This window comes from Crassostrea angulata, chromosome 3 (genome assembly GCF_025612915.1).
Source record: "Crassostrea angulata isolate pt1a10 chromosome 3, ASM2561291v2, whole genome shotgun sequence".
NCBI classification, from domain to species: Eukaryota; Metazoa; Mollusca; class Bivalvia; order Ostreida; family Ostreidae; genus Magallana; species Magallana angulata.
Window position 1 is genome coordinate 13,310,001 of NC_069113.1, and position 22,691 is coordinate 13,332,691.

General features: G+C 34.0%; 2 protein-coding genes across 3 annotated transcripts in view; one reads left to right on the top strand and one right to left on the bottom strand.

Annotated features, from left to right (window-relative positions):
- The window catches only part of LOC128176684 (location of vulva defective 1-like), an 11,706-nt gene extending 6,431 nt beyond the window's left edge, over positions 1-5,275 (top strand). For both annotated transcript variants that reach the window (XM_052843179.1, XM_052843180.1), the window contains exons 5-9: positions 1,396-1,551; positions 1,673-1,819; positions 2,059-2,391; positions 3,763-4,098; positions 4,308-5,275. In XM_052843179.1, coding sequence (XP_052699139.1) covers positions 1,396-1,551; positions 1,673-1,819; positions 2,059-2,391; positions 3,763-4,098; positions 4,308-4,564 — 1,229 coding nt within the window. In that variant the 3' untranslated portion in view covers positions 4,565-5,275. The remainder of the gene's footprint in view (positions 1-1,395; positions 1,552-1,672; positions 1,820-2,058; positions 2,392-3,762; positions 4,099-4,307) is intronic.
- Positions 5,276-5,401: 126 nt separating this feature from the next.
- On the bottom strand, positions 5,402-20,934 carry LOC128176685 (DNA polymerase subunit gamma-1-like). The gene is made up of 26 exons (XM_052843181.1): positions 20,786-20,934; positions 19,555-19,811; positions 18,809-19,032; positions 18,126-18,286; positions 17,821-18,016; positions 17,385-17,540; positions 16,880-17,023; positions 16,491-16,570; positions 15,736-15,918; positions 15,548-15,641; positions 15,367-15,455; positions 14,913-15,149; positions 14,463-14,643; positions 13,908-13,970; positions 13,584-13,738; positions 12,817-12,870; positions 12,353-12,470; positions 12,039-12,171; positions 11,571-11,677; positions 11,158-11,294; positions 10,849-10,881; positions 10,463-10,480; positions 9,505-9,619; positions 8,872-9,123; positions 7,543-7,660; positions 5,402-5,810 (listed from the first exon to the last, which is right to left on the bottom strand). Exons 2-26 carry the CDS (start codon positions 19,796-19,798, stop codon positions 5,716-5,718), a joined length of 3,387 nt encoding a protein of 1,128 aa, XP_052699141.1. The 5' UTR covers positions 19,799-19,811; positions 20,786-20,934; the 3' UTR covers positions 5,402-5,715.
- Between the last annotated feature and the right edge of the window lie 1,757 nt (positions 20,935-22,691).

Sequence of the window (22,691 nt, forward strand, 5' to 3'; positions counted from 1 at the left end):
TATAAAGGTAACATGTTAAAAAATCTTCTTCTCGAGAACTACAATGCTTCAATTTGTGAGATTACTATCATGCATACAACCTTGGATAATGAAGGTTCGACAGTTTTAAAATAGTGACCCCTTGACTAATACTAGGGACCCAAGATGGGTTTAAAGTTAAATGTAGAAGTACCGGTATATATGGAAAATGTTTAAAAATCTTCTTTTCGAGAACTACAATGCATCAATTTGTCAGATAACTACGTAAGCACCCTCAAAAAGTGTAGATTCAAAATTATAAAAGCCGTGACCTCAATCTAATACTGGGGCCCCAAGAGGTGTTCAAAGTTTAGCATAGAAATAAAGAGGGAAAATGTTGAAAAATCTTTTTCTTGGGAACTATAATGCTTCAGCTTGTGAGATAACTATGCAAGCATCCTTAAATAATGTAGATTCCAAATAATAAAAACTTTAGCACTGGACTAATACTGTGGCCCCAAGAGGGGTTCAAAGTTTAACATAGAAAGATATATTGAAAATGTTTTTAAAAAGTTTTTCTCGAGAACTATAATGCTACAGTTTGTGAGATTACTATGCAAGGATCCTCAAATTGTGTAAACTCTAATGTAGTGGAACCAAGAGTTATCTTTCTTGATGTTCTGTACAGTCTGAGAGTTATTCCTCTTGAAGTGGAACTCTTCTACGTTCAGTTTTTCAGGTTGTGTACGTGCGGTCCCACCGCAGTGCTACATATTTTCATTCCTATGTTACTATTTATGTTGTTCAAGCCAACCATAAACCTCGGACCATAACTGGGTCCCCAGAAAGGGGTTCAATGTTTAAAATAGAAAAAGCATATGCTACGAAATGTAATGTTACAAGGAACTGCTGTTCAGGTGAGCGATGTGGCCCATGGGCCTCTTGTTTACATATGTGTTGTATTGGTGTAATTTCAATCACATGTATCTTTCTTTTGTTGATAATTGTATTTATGAAGATACTGAATTAGTTTAATTAGTTTTTACTTGTCATTTTGTCGAAGAAATGGTAATTCTCTACATTACATTTTTTGTAAACAACTATAAGACTCGAGCTTTGTTTACATAACAACTGTTTCGTACGTCTGTATCTCACTTGTAGCTTGACTTTAACATTCAATACTTTGGTCAATTATTTAAAATACACCAGTTAAGCATTTTATACTTAAAAAATAAAAATAAAATTTTTGATCTTAAATCGTGTCCAAGTCCCTTTAACTTAATCTACATGCTTTTATTTACTTTTTTAAAAACGTTCATATTTCAGTTTCGAGAAATTGGTGACGTTTATGGCCTTTTCTGTTTTCAGCAGTAGAATTTTCAACTAAGTCTTAGTACAATGTATATTCTAATATATCGGAACGTCTCATTTTTTTAGGATCATCGCCGTTCGTGCCAACGACAATATCTTCAACAGAAGTTCACTCGAACAAGCAGACGACAAAAGTCGTCAGCCGACAACCCTCTGTAAGTGAGCAGACGACAGGTACAGTGACCACCGGAAGTAAAACAAAGACCGACTACACAACCACCGGTAATCCAGTCTATTTACCGCATGCAGCATTAACTCTTTTAAAATCAACAATCCCAAAAGATAAAAGACCGTTCTTCGTTAAAACTGATAACAATGTGATTTTAATACTTCGGTGTTTCAGATCAAAAGGAAACGTCTCAAACTCAAACTACCTCAACGAGCTCTCGGACTTCCACTGCCTCCGCTTCTAGCGACCAAACGTCACAAACAACCAAGTCAGTTTCTCAAGGAACCACAGAAACTGTCACCGAGTACCCGCTCAGACCAAGTAAGCTACCCCACTATTAGGATCCACGCTGTTCAATGTGTATTTCGACAGCATTGCCAGTGCATAGCAATCTCATTGATTTTACTATATATAGCGTCATTATTTCATCTTGGGATAACTTATCTGAGGACCTCACCCGTTAAATCTAAAATATACTTGTTTCAATTTAAATTGGACTAATTATAACAAAACTGCATCTACTTCTTCATGCATTCAAATACTGTATAATTTTTTCTTAGCTTTATCCGTCCAAAGTAACGACATCGATCTTCCCTATTCCAACTCCATCTTAACCATCAAGTGTGTCACAATGTACGCCAGAAATTGGCAGGAAATGAGCATCTCCCATGAATTAGAAGACACCAAATCTACAACACTGGTCGTGGTTAGTTGGAATCTAGGATCACCAAGCGTAAACATCAACTCCAACTTCACGTCAGAGGTCAGCTATAAAGAGGACGCACTGTTACTGACCATTCACTCTAAAGAGGTGGACTGTTCATACCTGGGAAGATACACCTGTCGGTTAGCTTTACCTGGGGGAAACTACCAAAATACCACCGCTGTCAAAGGTACTTTGATTGAAATAAAGCTGCAGTATCAGACTGCAGTGTATTATAAAGTCTACATTTAGCACCCCTGAAATAATCACTGAAGTTTTTTTTAAAATGTTGAATGTGAGTTATCAAAGCCAGATAATTGACGTCTTCGCATTTTATAAAACATTCACCTCTGCTTAAAAATAAGCGGAAACAATTTCGACCGCGATCAAGGCGAATTGGCAGGAAACATCATTTATGTTAAACGATCCTTGATTAAAGCTATTAATGTAATTATTATACTGTGGTGTAACCGCAGTAGTTTCTAAATTTCTTCTGTTAGTACATGTAGGTAGAATAATTAAATGCTACTAGGTAACTGAATTTTATAAATGTTACATGCAGTTGCTATTATAGAATAAGTTCAGAAAAAAATAGATAACAATATATAAATAGTGCCCGTTTAGGAGGGTAAGAGTTGAAATTGACACCCCGAGAAAACTATTGTCAACCGACGCGAAGTGGAGGTTGACAATGGTTTTCGAGGGGTGTCAATTTCAACTCTTACCCTCCTAAACGGGCACTATTTATTTTATTATACTGAATGTCTTAATTTTAAAGAAAACTTTACTACTTTTATATATGAATGACGTGAATTCTTTGGCGAACCGTACGCGCATAGTTTACGCGCATGTAACAATTCGTTGTGTTACCCGTTGCTAAGTGTGTTGCTAACGCTGAGGGTAATAGAACGGATTATCAAACCAATCAGATTTCAGTATTTAACATGAACGTATAATAATATAACACATTGTATTAGAAGAGTGCAACTACAATGTATTTAGGTACTCAAAAACAACGGAGAAGAGAGAGTGACATCTAGAGCTAGCGATGTAATGAGACCTTGGTCTCTAACTGTTTCATCCTTGTGACCAACTTCTGTCATCGTTTGTTTCCTTCTGTGTGTTCATCTATCATACAAACAATGGAAAAAAATAGCATTCACTACATTCTTTATATACTAATTAAATTTTTGAAAAATGTTTTATAGCAAATTTTCAAAAATGCTGCTATTACTAAGTTTTGTCTACAAGTGAAATACAAAATATGAATATCAAATTTCTCTCCGTGTTTAAATTAAGAAAATGGGGATTAAAAAACTTGTTTGAGATCTGACGTACAAAGATTTACATGTACATGTAAAGGCACCAAGGTTGACGCCGTGCCGTTGTACCTTTTCGTATATCCATGATTCATATGTGACATATCACGTATAAAAATGTAAATAATTCTTTGCAAGTCACCTACTTTGCATTTCTGCAATATGAAGATCTTTTTCATAGCTTAGTGGTTTTTTTGTTTATTTTCATAATAACAGAATATCGTTGTTTTTCATCTTTTCAGCCGTCAATAAAAAAGACTCAAAACCCAAACTAACAGTATCGACAAGCGTCGTTGAAAATAACGCAGCCACCATCAAATGTTCCATGGAACTGAACGAACCGAACGTCACAATCGCTTACAAGTTCCGGCCGCCTGGATTGGATAAATACTTTAACCTTAGTCTGAGCCCTAACATTACCCGGACGTGGACCGGATGCTCCCTCCAAATAGAGAGTACCCTGACGATGGTGTCCAAGATGCACGATAATGGATCGGTGTTTATGTGTGAGGTCACTTCCTATCATAATAACGTCATCAAAACCTATACAGCAGAAGCCGAATTTCACGTCATTCCAAGTAAGTATTTAGACGATTCCAAAGATTTCAAATTCTTATTTTTATTTTTTCAACTTGTTCTACATGTATCTACTATTTACCAATCATCCGAAATGTTGTCAACATAAATAAGTAAAAATTCGATTACGTAGTGGAGATGGCAGAAAAAAAGTGTAATTAACCTGTACAAGTTCAAGTATAATTTATGTATTAAATATATTTTTTTTCAGAAACATACTGCGATGACAAGAATACGTACGCCCTTTACCCCCACCCTTACGAGAGCTGTAACGGTGTGATATACTGCTATGTGGGCGGACCGCGGGTCTACAAGATCAACTGTGGTGCAGGTTATTGCTACGATACAACCAAGACAAACTGTGTTAAAATGGACAACACTTCAGACGGTGTATCTTCTGTAATCACAGAAACCACTACCACTAGCGCCCAAACAACAAATTCAACGACCGAATCAGGAAGTATATAAAAGAGGGAGAAAAAAACCTTTGTGGATATGCTAATGAGGTGCTCGCTAATGAAGAGGTGATACAGAATTCTTCTGCATGTCACAAAAATATTCCTGGTTCTTTGATCTTTAAGCTGTAAAGAACACGGAAAAACGACTGTTTTATACTATTTTGGAGATATGGGCTCTCCATCTTGACCAAAATCCTGTTACTTTCTAGTAAAAGTTTAATTGATGAGAGGTTTAGTCGGTCCACCGATTTGTGTTGAAGCTCTCAAACCCGGAAACGTTCGGTCTTACCATGTGAAAAAAAAAGAACGTGAAAGAAAAAAGAAAGTGAAAACCTATCTTTTGTAGTGTGTTGGTGAAGGATTTCTGTAGACTTCTTCTTCACAAGTAGAGATATTAATCGCCGTTTACAATTAAAGTTCATCAAGATTAATAGGATCATACGTCACGTGGTCAGCTAACGCCACTCTGGTGACAGTTTATTATACAACATATGGTAGGCTTTAATAGAAAACTGAAAATAGCATGGCAAAAAATAGAGCAATAGGTGGAGTGTACGGAAAATCAATGTCATTGCCTTCTCTCCCAGAGACATTCCTGTTTCATCTCGATCATGCGAAACATAAAACTGTTAATTTATTTTTACTTGCTGTCAAAAAGAAATCCAACTGTTTTGCAGTCCCGTCATCCCTATGTGTTTATGAATAAATAATACCACACATATGGCTTGTACTGTTATTTTGCAGCTCCAAAAACTGACACCTTGTCACTTATATGACGGCATTCTTCAAAATTAACGTCTACTTTGTTCTGATAAATGCGTATCAATCAAAAGGCACCAACAAAACGTGAAGTTTTTGTACTTTTATTGAAATTACAATATACTTTTGCAAAAAGTAGTTATAACGGTATGCACTACAGCGAGCAGTGCAAATAAACAACAACAAAAGGGTTAAAACTTCTCAACCTGTGAGAGTGTCCAGCTCTAAACAAACAAAACATTTTTAGCACCGGTCCAAGGATTTGAATATAACAAGATTTCGTTATAAAAACGAACATAGCTCCTATCAGTGGGAACGGTACAAATTACGCCAATGCAAATAAAAAGTAAATTAAGCATATATCCCTGTCTAAAACGCGTCAGAACTATTTAAAATTCACTTTTAGGCAAATTCTGTCTTTCTTTCTTGCAATTCCTCCGCAGCACTAAGCGACCCGTTCGTGATTTGTAATGTCTGGTAAATGTCTTGTCCCTCGCCTGAAATAAAATGAGAAGTTGCAGCGAAAAATAGCATGTGGTGAACCAGACATGCTGTAAACGTCATGTGTGCACCGCTGATCCCAACAAAATGCCAGGGCCAGCCTCAAATACAGAATGCAGTTCATTAAAAATTTCGTCAACTTGTGAGAAAAGTGGTCATCTTCATGAGTTAACTGGCTTTTGAGACAGAATACTTAGGTCAAAATAGTATTATGTACAAGTACATGTGATATCGCCAATAATATAAATCAACATTCATCGAAGCCTGAAGGACTGCATTTCCGAGACTGAAATTTGAAAGAAAATTATTTTTTCTTTAGAATATGCATACATATCAATGCTTCGTCAAGAATGTTGTGGTTTGGTTTGGTAATGAATAATCCATATTTTAATTAAAAGACCCATATGTTAAAAATAAATATCGTAATATTGCAGAGAAGAACAGACACAGCGGGTCCAAGATCTGATTCCCCCAAAATAGCTAAAACATTCCCACAAGAAATGCACCTTAATTTGCAGTGTAAATTAGTTTATGGGCACAACTGGCACATTCCATGAGATTGGATTTGGTTCATATTTCATTGATTTGAGTAACCTTTTTAAGGAATATATTTGATTTATTGCCCGAATTGTGGGCATGTAAGAAATTTTACTTTGAATATATTAGAGTTGCAATTAAAACACAAAATTCGCTTTTCCACATTCCAAGTTTGCCTCGCTCATGTACAGTAAAATGTATATACCAGATAGTTATGAACAGTTTACTTAGCATCAGAGAATACATTTAAGAGGGCTCGATGGTTGTGGCCATTTTTAGACTGTATTGATCTCCTTTAAAAGGAGAGCTTTGTATAAGAATATATGAAAATGCCCAAATTTAAAAGGCAAAATATATGAACGTTTTCTTTATCATTATAATAGTTTATAGTATAAGACATCATATCTAAAAATTTAAGGAAGATCTTAACATGGTTAATTTGTTGACCACAAGCCTCCTTAACAACTTATGACAAAAAAATTCTTCTCCATCACATAGACTGTAATTTTAGAGGGATCTGGCATTGAAATAGAAATCAATTTCAATTAATGCATTGTAAAAAATGCTATATAAAAAAAATTGAACACTATATGCAGAAATACAAATTCTGAAAAGGATATGAAAATCTGGCAGGTTTCCAAAACAGCCCTAAGGCCTGATATTCTAAGATTGAAATCTTTGTGTCAACCCTTAGGAAAAGGGATCGTAAATAACCGAATCTATAATTGAAATTGTGAAAAACTCATCCAGCTGCATAAATCTAATTAAAGAAATCTGGGGTGGAAAGTAATCAAACTTACTCTGCTTAGTGGTAACAAGGAGCTGAGGTATTGTACATGTACTTATAACCATCACCTTGGCTTTCAGTTGAGTGAATATGCATGAATATCTTGTAAAGTTGCTGTCACTTAAGAATACTAACATATTAACTGAAGCAAATTAATGTTTAAAAAAGGGGAAATGAATAAGATATCGGTACATTTAAAGGGCTCATAAGTTACACATACCATATCTTCAAAATTTAATGTGAGCGATATACAAGTACCGGTAATCACGTATTGTTAACTTTACAATCACGGTATCTTTGTACTGTTTTTTTTTAATTCACCAATTTTACCATTTTAACAATTTACAACTTTGACCTTTCATGAATCAACATGTAAAATAAAGTTAGTGAAAGTCTTGACTCACCAAAAGGGATGTTGTAAGCTCTCTCCATACCACTAGGGTTGGACGGAGTTTTACATTCCAGACCCACTTCTTTCCTCAGACACTGGTCAATATCCACTTTGCTGAAGAAGGCAACAGACTGAAAATACAATATCTCGGAGAATTATATAAACAAAGCACCTCTTCTTTGTATCTAAAATCATAAATTAATTCATTTGCTAATAGATCAAAAGCTGTTTCAGCATACAATATAATAAAAAATATTTTTTTAGAAGTACATGTAAATGTACACATATATTGTAGCTATGATTTGCTATGGTCTCTAGTGTCTGAAAAAAACCCACTAAAAGGTCATGTCCGAATGACCTTTTAATTAAACCAATCAAACTGCGACTCACAAAACTCTGTCAGAAAAAATTGAACTAATATTATACATTTATTGCATGATGGTGAGGGAAATATGAAGATTTATTCCCCCAAGAAAAATCATATTTCCTGAGGGCTTTGCCCGAGGGAAATATAATTTTTCTGGGGGAATAAATCTTCATATTTCCCAAACATTCATGCAATAAAAGTTTTATTATACTGAACATGATTATACAACATACGTCAATTTTTAATAAATTTTTGACTTGTCGAAATCAATAACGTCATGTTTTTGGATTTTTTTTCTGATTGTCTATCTTTGTTTTCATAAATTCGAATCAAAAATAGTAAAATTGATTTTTTTGTAGCATTTAAATAATAAGATATTTTTGATTTTATCATATTTGTTAACACTGTATGCTCATATTGGCTTTTTCATACCTTTGGCATGAAAAAAACTGAGATTTCCGAAGAGATGAGACATGATATTTATTCCCCGGGAGACTTGACGTTTTGTCGCCCAGTCACGTGATTGTCTAGAACCAATCAGATGTCGCGTTATATAGAATAATCATATTGAAGAATAATAATAACATTTAATCAAGGTGTTCGCATCTCTGAGAAAAGTACAAAATCTCGATCAGGAAAACAATAGATATGCAATGTGTGCATAGTAAGAGGTTTTCAGTTTCTGCAGACATTTAAAAACAGAAAAGGCTTAAAGTGCATTGAATGAAATTGGCATTTTGTTATTGTTGCTTCTTCCAACAGTAATGAAGAAGGACAAATTTTGATTAGTTGAAGAAAATTATGACCCCTTTTCTTAATATTTTGATTCTCCACTCATCCAGGCGTAACTTTTAAGCATTGCATTACTTGGTTTTGTATTTTGGAGAGGATTTATTTACCGTACTGGGCTTTGCTAGTTTCTCAAACCTATTAATCTATCAATAAAGATGTTTATATCGAATTCGTTATGCTCACCAGAGGTAGATCGTTCATTCCTAGAGCTCGAGCAAACATGCTACGGGTGAGAAGATTGGTGATCTGTAGAGCCAGAACCGCCCTGTACCGGTCCTTACTGGACACCAGGTAGCGCACCTCGTCGTGGATACTGATGGAGAACCGCGCGTCGATGTCATACTGGTTACAGAGCCAGTTCATACACACCAGCATCAGGTGGAGGTAGTCCACTGCCGAGCTCTGCACCACCCAGTTAATGCGGCTCGTCATAAACTGAAAACAATCAGCAAATTGTCGAAATATAAACCTTTAAATTATCAGTCAACACCATTCTTCTTAAATTCAAAAAATTACAAGTCAGTTGGTGTGATTTGTCCTAAACAACAGAAGCAGATCATTTAGTAAAGACTAAATTGAAATTTGAGAGAAATAATAACTTATAGTTATAAGTAAATTAAAATTAACCAAGTATTGGTAGATTTAATGGTTTAAGAAAAACATTAAATCATAAAGATGATTACACAAAGACACATTTAAGATATTGATAGGTATTCATTCCCTGTGAGCCAAAATTTTGTGGTGATCATTTCTATACACCAGGAAAAATGGTGATGGCCTTTAACCACTTTCACACCCATTAAAACACTGGCTCACCTCGTCCCCAATGATCTCAGGTTCCAACACTTTACTGATGGAGGCCTTTAGGACTGGTGTCTTTGGGGAGGCTGACCGGGCTATGGACTCTAACATGTTAAACATCTCACTCTCACTGCCAGATAAACCAAATATTTGTTATGATCTATAAACAGCTAAATGTAAATGTACAATTGTAATGATACCAAAACAATTTTAGACTTTTACAAACCTTTAGGTGTACCAGTTTTATAAAGTTAAAATCTGCTATTTATAAAATAGAAAATCACATACATATTATCTTTTCATTTTATTATATTAAATTCTTATTTTTTTTAAATATTAAAATATTATCATTAAGTGTATGTAATCATCATAAAAAAGATTTGATTTTAATATTAATTCATATTTTTAGTTTTCCAAATAATTTGAAAATTTTAATTATTTATGTAAACATTTTAAAGCTATAGTTTAATAAGTTTTAAAGTACATGTTACATTGAAAAAATGTGTTGGAAGAAATAGGTCTTTGTGATAAAATCAAAGATATTCATTGTTGTGCTTCTACATGTACATTTATAATAATAATTTATGAAAGCAAAACATCAAAAGAAAGTGTTTAATCTATTTTGATAGTTTCCTATTTACAAAAAATCAGAGATAGAAATACTGTTTAATCGCAGCAAGAATCAAAAGCATTAAAGCAAAAATGACACTTGTATAAATTCACACAGCAATCATGATGTATGAACCAGAAAAAAAAATTGAATGGATTTTCTTAATATTTTGATGAATGATGAAATTAGACATAAGTTTATAAACCTATCAAAAATATGAGGTTTTAACCAGAAAATCCATTTAGAAAAATATGACACACCAATGACTTCACCTTAATTGTACTGCAATAAAACTAATCTATATATGTATTAAGATTTTAAAAAAATGATGATTTTAATTGACCTTTTATATATAAACGTTACCTGCCATCATTTATAGATCTGTTTGTTGTCAAAAATAATAAATCATATCTTTACTTTTTAGTAAATCAATGCAATAATTTATAATTTATGTTATTCAGTGCAAAGCTTTATAAATTTCTACCTGTTTGTTAAAATAACAAGTCTTTGAATTTAAATACATTTTAGCAACACATGTACACAACAGAAATAAAAGTACATCAATAAATGATATTATAGCATTCTAAAATAATCCTCACTGATTCTAATCTAGCATTTTACCTGCTCAAAATTACAAAACTTTTTTTTTGTTATGTTATATCAAAATTATCCCTGAAACATCCGTTTTTATTTCATTGATTTTAAATTTTAATTCTATGTATATGTACAAGTAATTATCATTTACTTACGTTCCTCCCTCCCAAACTTTCTCTCCACGTTTCCTAAAAAAAAATTTCACACAAATTATAATTTTCAATAGAGAAACTTTACAATTCAAAAATCATATTCTTTCACACTTAAAGTTTTACAGTGTTATTGAGATACCTTTGCTTCAAATTCATCAGAAAAAGGTTTGAAAAACCTTTCATCCTCAATTATTTCCATTTCATCTTGTTTTTACCTAAATTTAACTGCTATTGACCTCTGCCATTTAATTGTGAAATGTTTGTATTGCTGACCTCTGACCTTTTGTTTTCATGCCTCACACTGATACTAACCTTTTACCTTTAGTTGTTTCATACAGTTTCCTGGCTTTGGCTGATGCTTCTGTAGGCAACAGATTATGATTAAAATTCATCAGCAAAGTCTCTGCAAACTTTTGTCCTGCTCCATAAATTCTACCATAGTTCAGGATCTAAAGAAACAGTATTACAAGTGAATATAGTGAATACACACTTACAGCAACGTGCAAAGTATTGCTATAAATAGATTGTGTTTTATCTATTAAGATATAATGCATTTTAAGATAAGCATATGAAATCAACTTATATTTTAGCATGAATTTGATATAAAATTGTTGGCTGTAACCGTTTTTTCACCATATATCTATAACTTGTCCTCTCATAGTTAAGTTTTTTGCTTCACTTAAAAATGTGTCCTATCATTACAATTAGAGTCCACCATTTCTTACTTTGGCATGGTCCCTAGAGATCCCCGCTGTCTCTGCAGTCTTGCTGTGTAGATCTGTCTTATCAGTCTTATTTCCCTGGAGAGTCATCCAGCCAAAAGGGGTGGAGCCTGTAATCATCAAGTCTCCAATGTAACATGTATTGTGATTGGTCAGTGCAAGTAACAATTAGAATAACTGTGTAATATATATTGTACATTGTAACCTTGTAAGCCACAATATGCATGGTGCCAAGGAAATTTGTATAAATTCAACACATCTTTAAGGTTTAAAACAAAAACAATGAGCACAAATAGTTATTTAGAAATCCAGTTCTTTTTTTTCTTTTCTTCAAATTTAGTCACCCAGTTTTTTACTTTATAGCAAGTGCATTTATGATGTTACAACAGTATCACACAGTTTATCAAGTACTTAACTAGTAATGAATAAGTGTTAAAAGTACTATTGTTTAATTTCCGTGTCATTTTTTACCATGTATTCTGTGTTTGGAGTCCCCTATAACGGCCGCAATCCACAGTTCCTGGGAATCCACATCAGCCCCTACAAAGTGGTACCCAGGGGGAGACTGGATCATGGACTTCATTTCACTCCCTACCCTGTCCACCTGTCAACAAAACAATTCAGGACATTACAGTTCTGTATCACTAATCTATTTAAGAATCCCTGCACCACCACATGGTGTGAGAATTTTTAAAAATTATAAATTTTCTTGTGTAACTACATGTTTTTCTAACCATTCAAACTGTTATTAAAAGGGAGACAACATTGATTTTTTGTACACTTACATAGGCGTTACTGGCTGTCATCCATGTTTTTTCGACTGCTCTCCGGGTGATGGTTCCTGCTGGCACAACCCTCGGGACTATAGCTCCATACATACCATCGTTGTGGTAATCTGGATCACTGGCCAAAAACACATAACAATTGATGATTCAACACCAATCCATCTTTGATAGATTGATTTATGATTATCTCATTTTAATGAAAGATGATATTTCCCTTTTCTTGTGTGTACCAGTTTATCTAGCTAGGATTTAACTGAAGTTCAGGCACTGTCACAGTGAGTGCAGGCCAAGAACCCTTCAGGTTTTGGGCCGGGTGCTGGTATTAAAAGGTTTTACATGTAGAAATATATACCTTTACAGCAAGACTAAGAAATATCTGGAGTATTCTATTAATAAATGTACTACTTGCATTTTTCAAGGAACAGTACACAGAAAACAAGATGTATATGAATTGCCGGGCCTACCTGGTGACTGTACTAGGCAGGTCCTCTTCCTCCAGGGTCAAGGCCATCTGTCCTCTGTGTATCAAAAAAGTCAAACATGTTTTACAAGAAACAAGAATTTTTCAGAAACAACTTAGGCCACCAGAATTTCATTTCTTGCTCGTCGGACAAAACTATACAGATAATATTTAATATTTGAAATTTTTCGAATCCAGAAAATTCAGTTGTATTTTCTGTTCTAACTGCTCTATTTTTTTCCTATTTTAAATTGTTTTAATTTTTAAAGCTGAGAAAAGTAGATAAATATAATTGTTCACTCAAAAATTTTCAAGTACCATCTAAAAACTTTTGCCTACAAAAAATAATAATTTCATTATCTTTTTGCTTATACCTTTTTCATCAGATGTACAACAAACAAAAAATTAAATTTGCGTGGCCTTATGTATATGGTTCTTGTTCCATCATGCAGTAAATATTTTAAATGCAATATTCAATCAAATTGTGATTTTGAAGTTCCATTACAACTATGTATCTGTATTGTATATACCTGGTATTCAAAGTATTAAAACAATAGAAAAATTAAAACTATTTATGGACTTAGCATTATTCTTAACTATGTATACCTGTATCTTGTTTCATTATTAAAATGCCGTTAACAATGTCTGATTATCATTTAAAAGTAACTGTTTGAAATATGACTGCAGCCATACATATTCATCAGTAATCAAGTAATTAGCTGTCACAGTTGGGAAGAATATCATTTCTCTCATCTGCAACTGCTTACTCACGAGATTCTGTCTCTGTTATTTTTCCAGTAAGAACACATTTTGGTCAGTTTGAGAACGTTTTCTGCTGTGATCAACAGAGATTTGAGGACACCTGTCTCTATGAGGGGCAGAAAGTCCTTAGACAGAGGGTTCCCAACATTGCTTCCTTTTCCATCCTACAAACAAACAATTTATTCATAATTACTAGTAAGTCATAGACATTTTAAATACATGTATACCGGTCAAAGAGTATTCTTAAATACAGTTGTAGTTTTACAACACATACATGTATATACATTTTACATGCAGAACTTCCATAATCTGTGGTTAAATCCAAATACTCACTTTGTGAGGAAGCTTTTGAAACCAGCAACCTGGAATTCCAATATCATATTTAGTCTCCTTAACCTGCAATTACACCAATCAAATAAAGGTACAATTAGTATAGTTCACAAAGCATAATACATGTACATGTATAAAAGTCTTAAAATGTTTTACAAAATATATACAAATATATTCTAAATCACAACTTTTATAATTCCACTGCATTTTCACAACAGTGTTCCTGAATACTTACAAATAAGAAATACATTTATTTAGAGGACTGATACACAGCATAAAATACTCATGACATAGACTTTATCAGAATGCTTACAAAGGTGTCTCGCATGCAAATATTTGTATACAGCTGTACATCAATGTCTGCATGTTTCTATTTAATTACACGTGCACCTACTCATCCTAGTTTGAAAGATTATACTTACCTTGCAATATGTAATTTTATAAAACAGCCAGAGCTTAGTTAAGGCCTCATCCCTGGCAGTTGCGATGCCCAATTTCTATTCTATTCATTAATAAACACAGTGTTAACTTTCAAATAGAAAAAAAGATTTGACCTACCTCAAGGATGTCGTCCTTTTTCTTGGCCTGCTTTTTGATACCAGCCTCATCCAGGTGTTTGGCTCTCTCTGTCCACTCCATGTCATCCTTGGCCGTGTTCAGCATGCTTTCTAGCTCCTTGTCAGACATGGGAACCAGCAAACCCTCCGAGACGGACTCATTGCACATCTTAAACAGGTTTCTAAAACAAAGAGAAAAATCTGTGCACTGTCCATTTAGAAACCAATCTACATGATGCAAACTAGTGGATTGCTAAAATTCACAGGTTTGTTTGGATTTTATTCCACAGAAAGACAATTTTCTTAAATTCTTTATCATAGAGTCATGTAAAAACAGTACCTGTACATCTTGAGATTTAAGTTTTGAGGGAAGGGATACTTTTAAAAATTTGTTTGACGTAATTTATTCATGATTAAACACAGGATAAGCACTGAAAAATAAAAGGTTTACGCGATTGGGAATTTGGACATCCCTTCTTCAGCCATGGCTAGCTTCTGTCTGTCAGAGGCAGCTTTGTGTTTGTCTGGGATTAGGTAACCCCAGCCATATTTGTCATCATAGTGCAAAGGGTAACCCTTGTAGGTCATTCGCAGAAGTTTAGGGGTGATGCGGCGGGAGGTGGAGACCAGGGAGGGACCAGGCTTCCAGTCAGGGTCTGAGGTTCTGGGGCACAGTTCTCTGTACCAACTGTAAACATTCAATGACTTGATTCATGACAAGCTGTTAAGACACAGAATTCTTACAATCCAAAATATTTCTGAAAATTAAGGGTTTTTTTAACATTGTGATGAAAGCAAAACTTATGTAACATGAAAACCAGATAAAAACATTAACTTGCAATGTAAACTCAGGATTCAAACTTGAAAAAGATGAATGGCTTTTATATTTTCATTGTATCACTTACGCTGGATACCCAACCATGTGACGAGAAACTTTTGGGATTCTATCTTTAGATGCCAAAATGTCTTCTAGGATTTCATCTGGTGTTTTCTCCTGGAATTTACAGGCATATGAAAATCTCACCACAACTTAAATTGTCACAAAGTACAAAGAGAAAATTATGATTCTTTCGTAGCATAATGTACCTTGTTTGTGTCTTTGGGTTTCTTTTTGGGTTTGTTTAGTTTATAAGTATTAACACTCCAATCTAGATCCCAAAGCCAAAGGTCCTCCTCATATCTATTAAGAGCAAACACAGAAAACTTAAATGTTATCCTCAAACAATAACATAATATAAGCTCACGACATCAAATAAAATCAAATACGCATGTACCTCTTGTCATGCAACAATTCACAAGCCTCGTTGGCCAACTTCTGCAGCAACCGGGATAACTCATTCTGTAGATCATCATACACAGCATCCGACTGGTTCAAATACCTCTCCCAGTTTTGATTGATTGGCAAGTAGGCACTTCCCATTTCCATCATTCCTGACAGAGTAACAGGGTTGGGAAATCTGTTAAGAAGTTCAAACTACAATACCGACCAGACCCAACCTAATACCAGAGCAAACCCAAACTAAACCCCTGGTCTATTTTCGGGGTTTATTCAGGGCCTGCTTTTTAAAAATTTGTGTCCACTCTGGGTTTACTTTGGGTCAACTCGGGGTTTACTTTTGGTTTATTTAGATTTGCTTTTAGGGTCCACTTAATGCACTGAAATGTGAAGCAGACCCATTTATTCTCTTACCATCTTTTGTATATTCCAAATACACATGTAACATCTACTTTAAGGGGTCTATTTTTGATCAGGGTTTACTCTCTGTGTCCACTCTGGGTCTACTCTACGTTTACTTAGGGTTTACTCAGAGTTAACTCTGGGTCTGTCTAGCAAACCCTGAGTAAACCCCATGCAGACCTGAAAGTAAACCCAGGGTTTAGTTTGGCTCTATTTTCTGTTAGGCTGGGTCGGTACTGTATAGGCATTAAAATAATATGCAATGCAGGGCTATTCTACGTACAGCTCCATAGCTTTAGGAACTTGGTATATATGTAGGTAAATTTTTGAAACAAAAGCCTTAGAAATTACCTTTCTAGAAACTGTGGCCACACTTTTCTAAATACATGGAGTGTTGCTTCAACATCACTTGCACAATATGTACACAGCTCCTAGTGAAGTAAACCAATAATATACAAGATATGTTGCATTTCTTATGTTTCTAATGAATGCTGTAATACTATATTTTACAAAAGATCTTCAATAATTAATAAAACTTCCAGTACTGGACAACTGTGTTTTCATCATTTTCATAAAAATCGGCACACACATTAAATGACATAACCATTAGATTCTATCTCTAACTCGTTTATAGAATCTTCAAAACTGAGAATTTTAATTAAATCCAGAAAAAATTATGCCTATTTATAATGAAAAGTGTGTATCTTTATATAAATTATACAGTGCAGAGTCAGACTTACCTGGTACATATCCCTGACATCGGCCATGCTGCCCTTCACGAACACATCCCTGGTGGCTTTCTCCAGGGGCCGCCCTCCACAGTGGTGCTGGTACACATCATTCAGGTTATTCATGGTGCTCTCGTTGGTCCAGTAGCTGTCAACCTGTATAAGAGGATTCCTTCAGGGTGAAATAACCATTACAAACAAGTTAACCTTACATCTTGTGACTGTTATACATGTTTATATTACATCTAATGATTGTTATGGGTTTTTTCTCATTACAAATTCATCACTTTTTTACCCCGTCTGGTTATTCTAAAATCTACTAAATCTCTGTTCTTTTTTTCCCCTATTTATATATCACATTTAAAAAGCATTTAAGAAGAGCACATGCAAATTCTCACTGATGTAATTGTATTTTGTTATTATGTGTACCTAGTAACTAAAGGCAAAAACACTTTTCATGACAATATTTAGATTTGCATGGTAGTATATGCAATATTCTTACATTTAAAGACATTACCATTTGTTTCCTGGAGGACTTCATTTCCATGTACTCCCGTACATCTTTCCTGTTGGTGGATTTCTTACTGGACTGGTACAGCACCTGTTGGAAACTCGTCATACCACACAGGGCAATGTGTAAGGACATGGTGTCTAAGAAACGCACCTGGGATTTCTTAATAAATAAGGAAAAAAAGATGAGAGTGCAAACTCTTATTAGACAACATGTATATCCTCTATTACATGAATATAAATCCATTATCACATGTTCTCGCTTTGTTTTTAGCAAATATAAATTTAACTGAAATGAAGTTAGTCCCTTCAAAATGTTGAATAGTATGTGGTACAAGAAATGTTTTTTGTCAACTTACGAAAAAATATTTACCAGGATAAACTTGATAGTTCATCACAAAATTGACTTTAATGACACAACTACCAAACTCTGAAATCAATACCTTAATGTAATACTGCTCCTTAACAAAGGATCTATCAAATCCCACATTATGACCAATGACAATCTTTTTCCGACCTTTCTTGAGATGACAGCCATGTTCCTCTGGAGAAGACTCCAAAGGAATCAGATCACAAAGTCTCGGGTTTCTGGTCCAGCGGAATTTATCCTTTGTTACTGCTTCTGAACACCATGAGTACCTGGAATTTCCAATAATTTCTCTAAAATCATTACGAAAAAAGGTCAATTGAAGTGCTTTTTGAAAAGCAGTTTAAAGGTTGATTCTTATCAATACATATTATGACAAACCAGTTTGTTGGAGAAAGAGCAGTAGCCATTGTAGGATAATGTCCCTCCATTACTAGAATTTCCACATCAAACACAAATATGTCTTCCTCTGGGTATTTGACAGCAGTAGCTTTTCCTGTTTTTGGATCATACTTTGTCCAGCCTGCTCTTTGGGACCATTTCTGAATATCAAGTCAGATAGACCATGTACATTACAATTAAATCCACACACAATGTTATCACACTTTATGAACACCTCCTAGCTGACTCTATGTAAAACAAGAGGCCAATGGACAACTTTAATAGTACAATACAGCAATGTGAAGGATTAATACACTATATATGTTCAGTGTATTATCTTATTATTCTATGTGCATAGATAAAAAAATTAATGATTATTGTCGCAGATCTAAAATGTATTATATACAGCTGTATTTTCGACTGCATTTTGAATACCGGTAGTTAGAGACTACCTCCTTCCCTAAAAGAACACCAAGCAAGAATCAAAATCATACACATCCTAAAAATCAGAACCCTTAAAATCAAATAAAGGGGCCAATATAGTTTTTACAATTTTCTTAAAGATTTTCATGCTGACTCTAACTATGCACTCAAATTCTGTGATACAGATAAATTTCCAGGTGTAAACATTTTTATATCAAAGAAAGTAGCATTGTTTCATTGGAGTAGAAACTTAAGCACACCTTTGGTTTGGGTGGAATTGGACCTCCCATTAACATTTGCGTCAGCTGTATGTATCCATCTAGCTGCTGATTGGCAATGCTGTAGAAGTGATCGGTGACCGAGTTTCCATGGAGTTTTGGAAGATCAAATGTCACATCATCCAATACTGTGGTGTTTTTATCCCATAAACCATGTGCAGCCAGGTTATTCTTGATGTCATCCAATCCACTTACTGCCTTTTTCTCTTTAAAATTAATGTGATAGAAATCAAGTCAAATATACCATAACAATCTGTTTTATACACATATTTATGAAAACACATGTAAATATTAAAATCATCTTAAAAATCTGATTAAGGAGGCTGGATGGTTAACAAAATAAACTATTAGATCCACCTTAATTTTTAAAATCATTTGTTAAGCTTTAAACTATTATTTTAGTAAAGAAAATTTCCATAAATTGTAATTTTAGAGTTGGAATGATTATCTATAAACATAGCCCAAAGGGCTTAATGATAGATTAACCCAACCTAACCATATTTGATCACCTCGTAATATTTCAAAGAATGAGTCCTATTTACTCAAATATAGATAATTTTCAGGAATTGTACGATTAAATATTAAAATAGTCATTGATGAAATGCATTGGACTATATACAATATAAAATTCATAAATTTGTACTGTTATCACAGTCAAGGACACTGGAAAATGTAAATATATAAGTATTTAAAGCTGGAGCGTGTATTTATTGTGCATAAAAAAGTACCTTTTGTATCTACTTTTGGAAAAATTTGTTCATGCAGTTTCTCTGGAATCATTTGGATATTGATTTCATTCACTCTTGGCTTGTCTTTGCTTGTAGTTGACATAAAATAGGACTGATGGACATTAACTGTGCAGCCACTCCTTTGAAAAGAACTTCTGCTCCTGGACCATCTTTTTAAGGCCAGCTTTCCTTCAATGTTGCAGGTGTGGTAGCCTCTCCTCACATAGCTCAGGTATGAAGCCATTTTTAAAATTCATCTGTAGAATATGGGTGAATATTAGTACAATCAAGTACACTGTACTATCTCAATCATGAGATATTTCGACTACCTCACATTAAGTGAGAAAACTATGTGAACAATTTTAAAATTTCAAAGTAACTGTTATATCGATCAGATAAGAACAACAAGTTGCAGTCCCGTTAACAATTCTTTTTTAGAATTTAAATTTTATTTGCTAGGGTTTCAATCTGATTAAAAAAAAATCTCTATGGGGTTTTTGTGTATGATTCAAAATGGCAAAGTGTATGAATCATCAAAAACCAGAAATTTCAAGTTCATAATATTTTTTTATCTTTATTTCCACACATATAGAGAGAATAATTCATGGCAAAATCTGTATCACACCCATTATCAACCTGAGACTCCAATATCAGCCTGAGGGCCTAAGCTAGGCCTGAGGGATGATATATATACTGGTCGAGGGTTGATTTGTTTCATGTAAAAACTATATTCATCTTTATTCTACTTTTCAAAATACATGCTATATCATCAAAACACGAAATTTGGCATTTATTACATATTATAAGTACAATCTAATATAGAAAAGTGCTACTTAATTAGAACCATTTTAACAAGAGCTTGGACTTTGGGTAGTTTTGTCAAACAGCAATGATGTGACGTAGGCCTGTCTATTTCATTCCTAGCCACTCAGCCATGGCTCTGAAATCAAGAAGATTTGTCTGGATGTTGAGCTAAGACTACGCAATAGAGGCATATTTCGCTTGAAACCACGTCATTTTTAGTCCAAGGTCTTGTTAAAATGGTTCTATGGGTGTCATACTGCACTAGAGATTATGCCCGTGTGTACAATACAACCTTTATTTAGCTAAGAGAATCAACAATGTGATATGAATTCATGTACACGTTGTAGGGTTATAGCCACACATAATGATAATAACATATCTACAATTTACCTGTTTATAGTATACAATATATGATAATATAACTAACCTAAATTCTAACTCAGCATTCGTTCTTTTTAAGAACAGCGTTCAGGTTTTCCATGCTGATATTGGATAACAGTCACTGAATCAGGATTAAATGATGGTTGCCATTAGCATGATCATGTCCAGAACTTCGAAACAAAAGTCAAAACTAATCTTCCCGCACATGTAGAATGAATATATTGTATGACGAACCCGGTGTTAATAGACCCCTCCCGTATAAACAAATGATAAATATTCCACAAAGTTTTTTTTTTTTGTTTTTTTTTTGCTATAAGTTAACTAAGAGTAAAATAAATATAATTTTTGTTACACTAAATACATGTAATACACTTAAATGTTCATGATTGTAACGGTCGCCTTACTTGCCTGTGACACAACATTGGCTGATATGGAGGATGGACTGCGTATTCTAAATTGGCGTAAGAATTTTTCCTCCTATGTAATACTTTTTTTTTGGAACACGCATTCTGCCAGACCAAATTTTAAGTTAATTGTATAGTCATCCTTGTTAAAAAAAAAGTGTGGTTTGATTTTTAGGCTATCATACATTTGTAAGTAAGAAATTAATAACTTATAATTCAAAACTTATTCGGGGGGGGGGCTCCTTTGGGAAATTCAAACCCATAAAATTTACAAAGTAATATTAACAAAAATAAGCCGTGTACAGCATCCATCAAACCCCACACTCATCCCCGGCAAAGAAAATTTTCCCTCAGACCCCCTAATCCCGGGAATGTGGATCCGCGCCCACACATATAGAAATGGCTGGACTTTGAAAACCAAACTATACTTTAAGTCCTTTTGTCGTCCAGGCACTATATTGGACAATGGATGTACGTAATCAGGATACCTGGTATTGGATCCTAAATATGATATTGTCAATACAATTTACTGAACATTACAACCGTACAATGTTAAATTTGAAGATGGGGGGGGGGTAAGATATGGCGCAAATGCCCATTTGGTTTAGTCGTGAAATACAATTTCAATTTTAATATATTTTTCAATTAAATAAATTTGAATGTAAAAAATACAAGTTTACAAAAGGGTAATTTCTAACGATATTCAGTTGAGAATATTTCAACAATCGATAAGAAAAAAAGATAAATCCCTAATCAAGTTTTGGTGCTATCGAACCCACAACCTGAAACCCCGAGTTCTATAATGTCACCTAATGGCTTGTGCTCTAACCACTGAGCCATTTCATCCACAACAGAGTGCGCTTTTTAAATGCTACATGTATATATAAGACTTGGCCACGCATTTTTGGACTTGTATTATTTTTTTAACACGTTCCATTGTTGTGGTACAAAATGATATTTTAAAGTAAAGTGGGTAATCTCTCCACGTTTTTATCGATTAAAATCGGTTTAAATTCTATTAATCGTATTTAGAGTGTGACAAAAATATGGAGCTCAGACCTGCTCAGAAATGCATTGAAGTTCTAAAAATGACACAATTTGGAGGTTTTGACACGCATACGTCAGTTTAAATCAACCTATTTCAAGTATTTAAATATTTAAGGGTTACAAACCGATGTTATGTTAGACATTGTTTTAAATAATTTAAATAAAAAATTTCAGATTTAATGATATTCTAATTTTCAGTCTTTCCTCGTATACTAGGCTTTGTACACGCCTTATTCACCCATTTTCTTAGCAGACTATAGCTATCTAAAATTGTCAGTGGATTTGTAAACCAAATTAATTTTGACGACCAAAATGAAAGTCAAATTATGAGCCCCCAGATGATATTTTGGATAACACACATGTTTAGTTATATTACATAAAATTTCCTCGTTATTATTAGGCAAGATAAAATCAGTCTTTTAGGTCTCCTTTTTTAGGCCAGCATTTCCTTATCAAAGACGATAAAAATTGGATCTTAAATGTTATCCTTACTCCTTACGA

What these genes read in the sequence shown, in the direction of transcription:
- LOC128176685 (XM_052843181.1), bottom strand. Translation starts at nt 19,798, where the DNA reads ATGGCTTCATACCTGAGCTATGTGAGGAGAGGCTACCACACCTGCAAC. An exon ending in TCCAAAAGTAGATACAAAAG is followed by an intron (nt 19,033 to 19,554) that starts GTACTTTTTTAT and finishes TTAATTTTAAAG; the next exon opens with AGAAAAAGGCAGTAAGTGGA. An exon ending in CTGAGATCATTGGGGACGAG is followed by an intron (nt 9,124 to 9,504) that starts GTGAGCCAGTGT and finishes GATTGTTTTCAG; the next exon opens with TTTATGACGAGCCGCATTAA.